At 36.9% G+C, this 13,081-nt stretch overlaps 1 protein-coding gene across 6 annotated transcripts in view; it reads left to right on the top strand.

The window, feature by feature from the left end:
- CDC27 (cell division cycle 27) overlaps positions 1–13,081 on the top strand; it is a 71,542-nt gene that overhangs the window by 5,376 nt on the left and 53,085 nt on the right. For all 6 annotated transcript variants that reach the window (XM_077780344.1, XM_077780340.1, XM_077780339.1 and 3 more), the window contains exon 2: positions 11,538–11,613. In XM_077780344.1, the coding sequence (XP_077636470.1) occupies positions 11,546–11,613 (68 nt within the window). In that variant the 5' untranslated portion in view covers positions 11,538–11,545. The remainder of the gene's footprint in view (positions 1–11,537; positions 11,614–13,081) is intronic.

The raw sequence follows: 13,081 nt of genomic DNA, 5'->3' as shown, positions 1-13,081 counted from the left end.
GCATCTCTTAGGGGGCAAAATCGCCCAGATGGAAAACCACTGATGTAGACCTAAACCAAATGAAAGTTCTAAAAATTAGATTGTAATGTGTAACAGGAAAATTGCATAGTGATATTTTTTTCCTTATACCTCCTTTATTGTCTGAAGTTCTTATTATCCATTTCTTTTATGGTTCAAAAAAAAGGCAGCTATCTTCTTTTTTGACAAAAACAAGAATAAAAATAATTTATATGGTCACATTTAGGTCTGAATTAGTTGTACATTTACAGAGGTTTGTTTATATTTTCAATAATATTACATGTTTAAGAACAAACAAGGAAGGAAGTTTGCCATTTTGGGCAAAAGATGAATTTTGATTCATCTTTTAAATGAATGCAACCTAGGACTGACCCATTAATTTAATGAGTAGGAATTCTCTTTTAAACTTTTTTTTTTTTCTTTTTGAGGATGGGTGTGGTGTTGCTCTATTTGTCTCCCTAACTGTTAGCAGCATTCACCCATCTGGCTTTAATTTGTAGAAGTCCTGAGATGATGCACTGAAATTCTTTAAGGGGCAGNTTTCAGCTCAGCTCATGATCTAATTGTTTGTGTGATCGAGCCCTACATGGGATTCTGCGCTGACAGTACCAAGCCTGCTTGGGGTTCTCTCGTGTGTGTTCTCTCCCACTCGTGCTCTCCCTCTCTCTCAGAAATAAATAAAAACTTAAAAAATAGGCTTAGGATGAAAGTAACCTAGACTAAAGTGGTAGTAGTGGAGTAGGAAAGGGATTGATAAATTCAAAAGATGTTTTGAACCAGTGAGACATGGAGACTGAATGGGAGAGGGTGGGGATCAAGAATAGCTGCCTGGATTTCATTTTGGTGGTGCCATTTAATAAATGAAGAATTCTTTGCAAGGGGGACAAATCTGAAAAAGGATAATTAATCTTTTTTTTTTTAATCATTTGTTTGAGAGAGAGTGCATGCATGCACGGGGGAGGGGCAGAGGGAGATGGAGAGAGAATCTCAAGCAGGTTCCATGCTGTCCGTGAGGAACGTGACTCGGGGTTTGATCTCATGAACTGTGAGATCATAAACTGAGCCAAAATCGAGAGTGTGACACTTAATGAACCGAGCCACCCAGGCACCCTGACAATCTGTTTTGAACAAAATGAGTTGGAGATATTTGTGAAGCCAACCAGTAGAAATGTGTAGATAAAACCTCTGATCTTTTGAGGGGTCTAGTCTTGTTGGAAAGATAAGAATGTTTAACAGGAACAATTGGATAATGTTACAAGTCAGTATGTATTTAATTGCACAGATAATAAAGAAACTCAGGAAATAGATCCTTGTAGACTGGAAAAATGGGGTTTCTTGATGGAGTAGAACTTCAAGCTTTAGAAGATGGGAAGTGTTTGAAATGTTTGTGTGGGAGAAGAAATGAGTAGAGGAGAAAAAAAGAAAAAAGAGGAGAAAAATGGTTTTAGCATGGTATAACACAAGCAAAAGCACAAAGTTGAGAATGGTATTTAGAACTATAAAATATTATAGCTTTGGTTGGGATGGGAATTGAGATCAGGGAGAGGAAGGTTTTGCTAGCCAGGTAGAATCAGATTATAGGGGACTTCATGTCCAGGTCGAGGGGTTTATGGTATTGGTAGTATATAGCCATTATACATTTTTGAACAGAAGAATTTGCAATGAAAGCACTGCTTTGGGAAGATTAATCTGGTGCTTTTGGGAAGGAGGGACAGACAAGAGTTAGGGAGACATACAGGCTAGTAAAATANAAAAGCACAAAGTTGAGAATGGTATTTAGAACTATAAAATATTATAGCTTTGGTTGGGATGGGAATTGAGATCAGGGAGAGGAAAGTTTTGCTAGCCAGGTAGAATCAGATTATAGGGGACTTCATGTCCAGGTCGAGGGGTTTATGGTATTGGTAGTATATAGCCATTATACATTTTTGAACAGAAGAATTTGCAATNCTAGGCATCTCTTAGGGGGCAAAATCGCCCAGATGGAAAACCACTGATGTAGACCTAAACCAAATGAAAGTTCTAAAAATTAGATTGTAATGTGTAACAGGAAAATTGCATAGTGATATTTTTTTCCTTATACCTCCTTTATTGTCTGAAGTTCTTATTATCCATTTCTTTTATGGTTCAAAAAAAAGGCAGCTATCTTCTTTTTTGACAAAAACAAGAATAAAAATAATTTATATGGTCACATTTAGGTCTGAATTAGTTGTACATTTACAGAGGTTTGTTTATATTTTCAATAATATTACATGTTTAAGAACAAACAAGGAAGGAAGTTTGCCATTTTGGGCAAAAGATGAATTTTGATTCATCTTTTAAATGAATGCAACCTAGGACTGACCCATTAATTTAATGAGTAGGAATTCTCTTTTAAACTTTTTTTTTTTTCTTTTTGAGGATGGGTGTGGTGTTGCTCTATTTGTCTCCCTAACTGTTAGCAGCATTCACCCATCTGGCTTTAATTTGTAGAAGTCCTGAGATGATGCACTGAAATTCTTTAAGGGGCAGATCCACACCAGCAGTTCTGCCAAAGTAGATGCCTAGCCAGGGGGCCTGCTCTTCATAAGCTACCAATCTGTAGTGTCTTAGAAAATAGCCTGTTTTCCTCCCTGTTCCTCCCAAAGAGCACTATCACTGAGGAACTTAGAGGTGCTTGAGCAGAGTGGTGATAGAAGCTATATGTGGGTTTGTCCAAGTGGCAAATTATATGTCTGGGGTATAGAAGAGTTTGAGTTGGGCTTTACTATCACTTTCTGACCCTCATAAGAATTGGTAATAGGGGTGCTTGGGTGGCTCAGTCAGTTAAGCATCCGACTTTGGTTCAGGTCATGATCTCACTGGTTTGTGAGTTTGAATCCCGTGTTGGGCGCTGTGCTGACAGCTAGCTCAGGGCCTGGAGCCTGTCTTCAGATTCTGCGACTCCCTCACTCTCTGTCCCTCCCCTGCTCACACTGTCTGTCTGTCTCCCTCTCTCTCAAAAATGAATAAAACATTAAAAAAATTTTTTTTAATTTGGTGATAAAAGAATGACGTTCTCCTGAGCAAAGCTTGATTTTATATCAGAAATGGGTAGAACCTTTGATTATGATACTTTTTCTCCTTTTCCTTTCTTTAATTTTAAAAAGACAGAAAAAAATGCAAAGTTCTAGGACTTTATGGCCATAGTATGTATGTGTCAAATTTTCCTGGTGATCAGTACTACTAAGTTAGCTGGTGGATCATTTGGGTCTTTTGTGGCTTACATGTTAACAAAATAAGCAATTGTGGCAGATATGCTGGGAGATGTTATAATACTGGAAACTGTATTTATTGAATTTGTTTATATTGGAAGACAGGAAAGGAGAAGGTTTTTAGTGTCTACTGTGTGCTAGTCAGTATACTAGGACTACTGTATATCATGTCATTTAATTCACACAAGTCCAAGAAATAGAGCTCTGTTTTCCAAATGAGGAAATTGAGGCTGAGAAGAGTTAAAGAATTCCCCCAAAGTCACGCTCGTGGAAGTGCTGACACACAAATTTGAATACATGCCTCCAAAATTAAATCCTGAGTATATTGTTTCTACTCACCATGTTCTTTCATTTACAACAAAATTGTGATTTTCTTAGCAACATTTTCTTTTCTCTAGCTTACTTATAAGAACAATAATACATATACAAAATATGCGTTAATCAACTGTTTATGTTATTGGCAAGTAGACAATAATAGGCTAACAAGTAGGTTCTTAGGAAATCCCCATATTTTGTAAAAGAGTAATTAGGTGGTAATTGTTTGTATCACAGGATAATAATTCTGTGTGCCACAGAGTTTCTTTCAATAGAGATTTCCAAAGATTCTTAACTATTGGACCTGTAGTTGACCCTTGAACAAGGCAGGAGTTAGGGACACTGACCCCTATGCAGTTGAAAATCTGAGTACAGCTTTTGACTCCTCAAAAACTTAACCACTATTAGCCTATTGTTGTCTACTTGCCAATAACATAAACAGTTGATTAATGCATATTTTGTATATGTATTATTGTTCTTATAAGTAAGCTAGCGAAAAGAAAATGTGGCTAAGAAAATCACAAAGAAGAGAAGATACATTTACAGTAGTGTATTGTATTTATTGAAAACAATCCACATGTAAGTGGACCCATAAAGTTCAAACCCATGCAGTTCGAGGGTCAACTGTACACGAATACAGAGAAACTTAAAGCTAAGGCTAACATAAGATGCTAACAGTGGTAGGACTGGCAGAAATCAAAGATCAGTTGTTTATTCATTCAACATCCATTAGTTAAGCACTTGCTTAAAAAGTACATAATAGATGCTGCGAATCTAATAATGAGCAAAACCAGATGTAGTCCCTACCTTTCTGCAGTTTATATTATAGTGAGGAAGACATTACTTACTTAGTCTCCTAAATAAATGTAAAATTACAGCAGTGAGAGGTATTACAAAGGAAATGTACTTAGTGCTGTTACAGTATATAATAAGAATGCCTGACGTCATCAGAGATCCCAAAAAAAGTGTTCCCTGAGAACGAAGTCCAAAGAATGACTCAAATTTGCATAGTTTGGAGGAAAATAGGAATGTGCCAGGTAAAGTGAACTGTGTGTATGTTTAAAGGGCATGTGGCAGGAAGGTAATGTGGTAGGTTTGAGGAGCTAAAAGAAGGCCATTGTCCTAACACAGAGAGCATAAGAGAACATGATACAAGAGGAATTGGAGAGGTAAGCACAGACTATACCAAACCCTCTGGTTTGGTGGTTTGGATTTTTATGAGGACAATGAGAAGCGAGAGAAAGATCTTAGGCAGAAGAATAATATGATCAGATCTGATTTGTGAAAAACTCGCAGAGAGAAAATGAATCATAGGGTAGAAAAGAATTCAGGGAAGACAAATAAGACACTATTAAAAGTAATCTGGGGGGGAGGGGTGCACCTAGGTGGCTCAGTTGGTTGAGTGTCGGACTCGATGTCAGTTCAGGTCGTGATCTCGTGGTGGTGGGATCAAGCACCACATATCAGCTCCGTGCATGGTGGGCATGGAGCCTGCTTGAAAGTCTCTCTCTCCCTCTGTTCATTGAGTTTCTTCCTTTCATCATCATATTGCAGTTGCCTAATTTAAATGAGTATCATTTTGACAGATACCTATATGTATGCCTGGTTCCAGAGCCCTAGGTCATAGGTGGTCTGGTAGGGACACCAGAGGGATAGAGAAGTTCTTATGGAGGTTGAGAATTCAGCCAAGTACTGTGCTAGATTTATCTCAAGGGTAGTGTTTTGTGCTTGTTTTACAGATGATTAAAACTGAAGGTCAGAGAAGTGACTTGGTGATCTTGATTACTAAGTGTCAGAAGGTTAGGGTTCATCAGCCATGGGTTGGAGCTGGAGATTATATTAAACATATAGTTTAATGATGTTTTCTGGGGGCGCCTGGGTGGCTTAGTCGGTTAAGCGTCCGACTTTCGCTTAGGTCATGATCTCGCAGTTCGTGGGTTCGAGCCCCGCGTCGGGTTCTGTGCTGACTGCCAGCTCAGAGCCTGGAGCCTATTTCAGATTCTGTGTCTCCCTCTCTCTCTGACCCCCACCCCCCCTGCTCACGCTGTCTCTCTCTCTCTCTCCTAGAAATAAATAAAAATATTTTTTTAAAAAATGATGTTTTCTGAGCTATTCCACAGTGCAAATGCTGAAGTCCTCTGAGGAAAACACTCATAGTTTATCACATTACCTTTTATGTATGTCTTTTCTGTGTCATAGTACAGAGGAGACGTAGGCCAGATAGCAGAGTCTGTAGCATATTTAAAACCTGCTCTTATATTCACTCCTTGCCAGCACCATGTATTTTTGTTCTAAGGTTCACCTTCCTAATTGTTTGATTAAAAAAACAAAAACAAAAACAAAAGCACAGGGGCGCCTGCTGGCTTCTTCAGTAGAGTATGCAGCTCTTGATCGTAGGGTTGTGAGATTGAACCCCATGTTGGGTATAGAGATTGCTTAGATAAATAAACAAAGAAAAAAGCACATTAGAAAGTTCTGAATAGGGAGGAAGACGTGATGAAGATGATGGCAGCACAGCTAAAATTTATTGAGTAATTATTAGGTATGTACATACTACATTATGTACTTTATATAGCATTAGGTACATATTAACCATTATGGACTCTTATGTTTTAAAACAAGAGACTTGAGATATTGTTACTTGCCCAAGACACACAACTAATAAGTCATGGAGCATGGATTTGAACGCAGGCCTCTTGAGAGCTATCATCTTCTGTTCAGCAGTGATGATATTTATGTTTGAAGAATGTAACTCTGGGACAGGATGGATTGATTACCTACAGCTTACAGGCAGGAAAACCATGTAGAAGGCTAAGAATTTAAAGGAAACAAGATTGTTAACAGAATGGGACTAGAAAAGAGGGGAAAGATTCTAGATACCATTCTTTAGGTGCAGTTTTGTAAATGATGGTTAGACACTAAACCAGCCCGTTTGAACTGCTTAAATTGATAATGTGCCCAGATTGATTTACCAATACATTCATTATTTCATCTGCACTCAACCCAACATCCGTGACCTCACGTGGTAAAGGTGTTTTGCATTTGAAACCGTGAGGAACACCTCTCTTGCTGGCAGCAGCGGTGCCCCTGGAGGGCCCTGGGACTGTCCCATCTCGTGTGTGCAGAGGAAGGTCCCTTCTAGCTCAGGAACTTGTCTCTTCTCCTTCCTCTTAAGTGTCTAAATTCAATTCTGCAACTATTTATTGAAACCTATTATGTATCAGGCTCTAATACTGTCTCTCATCAGTTGGACCAGTGATACTTACTGAACCAGGATATCTGTGAACACCTAACACTGCACACAGATTTTCTGCGTAGATATGTACATGTGCTTTTTTCTGAAAAAGAGGTCCATAGCTTTTGTAAGTTTTTACAAAAGAGCGTGCTGTGAAAGGAAGGAGAGCTACTTATCTAGAAAAGTAGAAGAATGATTCTGAGCCCTGAATGCTTACCAGTGGAAAGGTTTAAAAGTAAAGATACCTAAACTCAGTCCCGGCTTCCAGGGATTGTGATGCAGTGGGTTTGAGGTACAGCATTGTCAAGGGTTGGTGGCCACTGATCTAGGCAGGAATAGCTCTGAGAGGTACAACATGAGAACAGAAACTCTTGGTTAATTAGTGTAGATAGAGGTACAGTGTCTAGCACATAATAGGTACTTAGTAAATATTTATTGAATGAGTGAGTACTAGAACTCTCCAGTTCAGAAAAGTTAAAAAAGACACCACTACCTCCTCCCTTCCCCCCACCATTGGTTTTCAGTCATGCTGGAATCAGTAAAAAAAATTTCCTCATACAACCATAGTATACCTTTGTACTCTAAATAGCTGAGGATGTTGTAGATCTCCATCACGGGCAAATGTTATCAGAAATAAAGTCAAGGAGTAATAAGGAGTAGGAACCTCAGATCCTTGGTTAATGGAACATGGAAGAATTATTAGCAGCAATATGGAACATTTTTATTGGGGGTTCTGGCTGTTTCAGCACAGCTTGTCTTTGGAATCTTTTTTATTTAGGTGGCTCTAATTGGGGAAGAATCATACGGTGATCTAACAGTCCTCCTTATCAGATCCTATTGGTATTCATGGTCTTCTCTTTTTTTTCTTCCCATCTATTTTATTTCCCAAGTAATAGAGAGGACCCTCCAATTGCTAATGAGTCTTTTTAGTGTAATATGATATTTCAGTTTTTAAGTATTCCTTTCTATGAGATTGAGGGGCATTGTGGGATTAATTCATATGGAAACAAGCATGTGTGGTAGCTGACAGAGAGCTGAAGTGTGGCAAAATTACAATTGCGTGAACCCCTTTGTCTTCTGGAAATTATGAGTAGGAGTGATCAATCAGGCTTTGGGACAGCAAATTATCTTTAGTACGGAGTTTGTAAGTATCTGAAAATTCTAGGATTTCCCTTATTTTTTATGTATACTCTTGGAATCCTATAGATGATGCCAACTACTTCTGAAAATACTTGAGGGAGAATGAGATGGTACATTTTAGACCAAAGGGAGATTTCTTTGTAGCCCAACCAAATTGAGTGGATTATGAAAGGAGATGGTATTGTGATTCATTTCTATTAATATATAGGCTGTTTTATTAGGTATAAGAAATGGATTAGAGTCAAGAAGGAACATGAAGGAAGACCTACAAACAAGAGGCTTTGAAAGTTGAGTAATTCAAGCCTTTCTTTCAAAGCTAAGGGACATGGCCTAAAGGATTAGGACGTATTTTATTCATAACATCTTGAATTAACATTGGATGAGACAACCTCTTTGGCTTTGGGGAATCTGCTGAGCAGGGATGTTTTTAATTAGAATAAGTCTTTTTTAGATCAGTCCTTTTCAAACTCTAATATGCATATAAATCACCTGGGGATCTTGTTAAAATGCTGATTCTGATTTAGTAGGTCTAGGATTGGGGCTGAGATTCCACACTTCCAGAAAACTCCCAGAAGATACTAGTGTTGTTGTTCCAAGGACTACACTTTGAATAGCAGTTTTAGATAGTTCTTGAAGTGGTAGGAAATGACTGGATTAAGAACAGGAACATTAGAGAGAAAAAATGCGGTCTGTGATAGTATAGATTATTCAAAATTAAATTTAAATTCCCACCTTTTTCCTTTCCCTTGCGTCTGTATGGAAATGGTCAGAGTAGACAGTCCTGAGACTTTAAAAAATTTAGACTGTACGGGCGCCTGGGTGGCTCAGTCGGTTGAGCTTCCGACTTCAGCCCAGGTCATGATCTCACTCATGGGTTCGAGCCCCGCACCCGGCTGTGCACTAAACAGCTCAGAGCCTGGAGCCTGCTTCGGATTCTGTGTCTCCCTCTCTCTCGGCCCCTCCCCTGGTCACACTCTGTCTTTCTCTCTCAAAATAAATAAACCTTAAAAAAAAAATTAGACTGTATAGAAAGTAAGCTTAAACAAGAGGCTCTAGAGACCCCAAATGAAGTTCATTTTTGATTTTTTTCTTGAGGAAATAGAAAACTACAGCCTTGGGCTAAGTAAGTCATCAACTATGGCTAGAACTTTTAATATAAAAAATTATGATTAATAATACTCATAGAAATGTTATTAAACATTTGCTTTTTCATTCAAATATTTGAGCTTTAACTGTATCCAAGGCATATTAATCAATTGTAATCTAGCTTTTCTGTTACAATGTTAGCTATTGGTCTTCATTGGGTAATCCCATCTTACTGGTTTTATTGTAACTATATTAAACTATTCAACAAATTATGAGCTGTATACATGCTAAAAATAAACACTTATATCATGATCACTTGTAAGATAGGGCTTATGACTTTTAAAAAAATTAATTGGTGACTTTTATATCTTGTGATCGACCAAAAGTTAAAAAGAAACCCAAAAAGATCGAAAGAAACTCCTGTGGTTTTGTGCTCCTAAAAATGCTAGGCAAAACAAAACCTATATAAACACATAATTTACAGATACATAATTTACATAACAGACTAAAAATTAGTGTTATATGACACACTAAAACTTAAAAAAAAAAAAACAACCTATCTGGTTTAGTGCTTCAAAAAATGCTGGGAAAAATAGTAAGGAAAGGTAAATCATCTAACAGAACAATGAATGACACATGAAGTAGCATTTGCCAGAAATCGATAAATGTGAAATAAATTACCATTGAACACATTGAACTCATTTTAATATTCAGAGAAATGTTCATTAAAGGTACTACATAAGCATTTTACATCTGTCAGACTGGTAAAAATAAAAAATTGGAGGGCACCTGGCTGGCTCAGTCAGTAGAGCATGTGACTCAATGTCAAGGTCATGAGTTCGAGCCCCACATTGGGGGTAGAGATTACAATTAATCAGTCAATAAACAAAATTTTTTTTGACCGTACATAGTGTAGATAAGGATGTGGAGTGATGAGTAGTCATACATTTTTGGTAGGAGTGTAATTAAGCCCACAATTTGAAAATGATTTGCATTACCTAGTAAAGATGAACCTGTGTATGAACATGAATTCAACAACCCCATAATTTCATCCTTAAGTATATACCCCAATTTAGAGAGATTCTTAAATAGGTACCCTAAGAGATAAACATAAGAATGTTCTTTGTAGCATTATTATAACTGGGAGGGAAAAAAACTAGAAATTACCAAATGTTCATATGCTGTAAATAGATAAAATGGTATATTTATACAATGGATTATTTATTCTGTAATCAAAATGAATGAATTCCAGCTACACAGATTGAGAATGAATTTTTTAAATATAATATTGGATTTCAAAGCAAATTATAGTAGAATATTTACAATATGATTTTATTTATTTAAAATTCAAAACCAGGGAAAATTAAGTGTTGCATTGCTTAAGGATGATACATACCTACAAATGTATAAAAATCATAAAGAAAACCTGAAGATTAACAAAATTCAGAATGATGGTTTCAAAGAGGTTATATGACTGTTGAGTACTTGTGGGAGAGGGCTTCAAATATATTGGTAATTTATTTCTTGAGCTAGTAATTTATATCTTGAGGATAGTGAGTACATGGATCTAAGTGTTTTTGTTTATTATGAATTTAAATGTCTTTCTATCAGTTATATACTTTATAGCTATGTTTCTTAGCTCTAGAAAAACAAAATTATAATTCAAATAGATTAAAGGTTATTCCTATAATAGCTTACTCATTTGTATCCCAATATGCTTCCTCAAGTGGGTGAGAATAGGGTGACTTTAAAGGTAATAGACAGAGGGGCACCCGGTGGCTCTGTCAGTTAAGTGGCTGATTCTTGATTTCACCTCGGGTCATGATCTCACGGGCTCTGTGTCAGGTTCTGCACTGAGCATGGTGCCTGCTTGGGATTCTCTTTCTTCCCTGTATCCCTCTGCCCAGCTCTCTTGCTAGAATAAAAACATTTTTTTTTAAGTTTGATAAAAATTAAAAAGAATAGGTGGGGAAGTTTTTGTGGAGGATGACCTACATTTCAGGTATCATGAAATATTGTTTAAACCCCCCTTGTAACTTTAGAGCAGTGTAGTTTATGGGGTGGGCAACTTGTAAACAAGCAACTGTAACAAAATATGAGTGCTTCACCAGAAGAGAGATGTTTACAAAAAAAAAAAAAAAAAAAGCCAGGATTCAGCCAGGAAACCTTTATGAAGTAGATATTAATTAAGTTGAATCTTTAGGGATGAGCAATTTGTAAAAGGAGGTACATGAGGGAGCCCACATTCCTCTGTGGGGGAAGAGGAAGTACAAAAAGGCACAGAGGCCTAAATGTCCCTGGAGAACTGAGTGAGTAAATTCAGATATGTTAGGAGCCGTACTGGGAAGAGCCTTGTCTGGCATGCTGTGGAGTTTGCACTATGGACATTGAGGTTTTACTTTATTACTTAAAATAGGGTCATTGATTTGATTATAATATGTCCGGCTCCACCTGGTGTTACTTTGAAACTGTATATTTGTATATTTATGTTCTTTTCTTTCTACTTTCAGGCTGCTATATGGCAAGCACTCAACCACTATGCTTACCGAGATGCCGTTTTCCTTGCAGAACGACTGTATGCAGAAGGTTTGTAATCTGTTCATTTCTATAAAAATAAATGGAATTGTGTCCTTTCCTGTGACTTAAATATAACAAGATCCTGGGGATTGCTTTTGTTTTTTTCTGTATGATTGGCACTAATTCATAAAAACTTTTCCCTGTATCTGTTAGCTCCCTTATAACTATAGAGTTGTTTTAGGTTTTATACTATGGTTTACTTAGTCATTTTCCAATCTTTAGATATTTTTTTCCTAGGTTTTCTGTTAAGAGTCTATATTCTGTGGCTAAGAGCATGAATTTAGTCTGTAGCTTTGGTACAAACCCTAACCCTGTCACTTAAATATGTAGTTGTATACCTTGGGCAAGTCACTCCGTGTCTGAGTATTTCAGGTTTCTCATCTACAAAATAATGATTATTGCTTGATAACATTGAAGAATGAAATGAGATAATGTATTTAAAGGCACTTGGCACAGCCTTCTGGCATGGTAACGAATGTTCAGTAAACATGTGCTCATAATGTATGTTTTGTTTCTGTCATTCTTGTAACCCTCTCAGATGCTAATGTAGATAATTAGGTACAGCTTTTCTTTTCTTTTAGGTCATTTTTTGGGTTATATATTCTAGAATGGAATTTACAAGTCAAATAGCATGATCATTTCTACAACAAATTATTTCTTCCCCAGTTGATAACCCAACAGAGAGAGGTGTAGTAATCTGTGGTGTGACCAGCAGCATAAGACTTCCTTCATAATCCTTTCGGTATCAGATTTGATCAGTTTAATGTATTTTTGCTTACTTGAGAATTATGAGATATTTTGTCTTACATTTTTATAACTACAAGGGATTCTGGGTGTTTTCTCAAGTGTTTGTTTTAAATTTATTCCTAGTTCTGTGAGCTATATCTTTATTGTATATTTTCCCCCAGATTGATGCTTTTTAATCTTAATTCTGTTGGTTTTTATTATCTTGATATTGAAAATTTTTATGTAGTTGAGCTCCTCTGCTTTATCATATACACTTATGTTGCTTCATAGCTAGAAAAGTTATCTTTCTACAACTACTATTAATATGTGGTTATTGGTGGTTAAAGAAATTTAAAGAATTTTTCATGGCATTGTTACTTAATTTATTCAACATTGTATATTAAACAATGGTTTTTTCCCTACCGCATGGTATTTTACTTGGTTTTATATTAAATTTTTAAAAAATGTTTTCTTCTGGGGTGCCTGGGTAGCTCGTTCAGTTGAGCATCAGACTTGGTTTAGGCTCAGGTCATAATCTCCCAGTTCGTGGGGTCATGCGCCACATCAGGCTCCACAAGAGCTTGGAGACTGCTTGGGATTTTCTCTCTCCCTCTCTCTGTGCCTTCCTCGCTATGCTTGCTCTGTCTCTCAAAATAAATAAATAAACTTTAAAAAAAAAAAGCTTCGTTCTGTCTCCAGAATTTCTCCTCTCTTCCATTAGTTACTTTTCTGTTTTAAATCCAATATCATA

Source organism: Crocuta crocuta, unplaced genomic scaffold (genome assembly GCF_008692635.1).
Source record: "Crocuta crocuta isolate KB4526 unplaced genomic scaffold, BGI_CrCroc_1.0 scaffold288, whole genome shotgun sequence".
NCBI lineage: Eukaryota > Metazoa > Chordata > Mammalia > Carnivora > Hyaenidae > Crocuta > Crocuta crocuta.
This window is presented reverse-complemented; position numbering and strand designations above follow the sequence as displayed.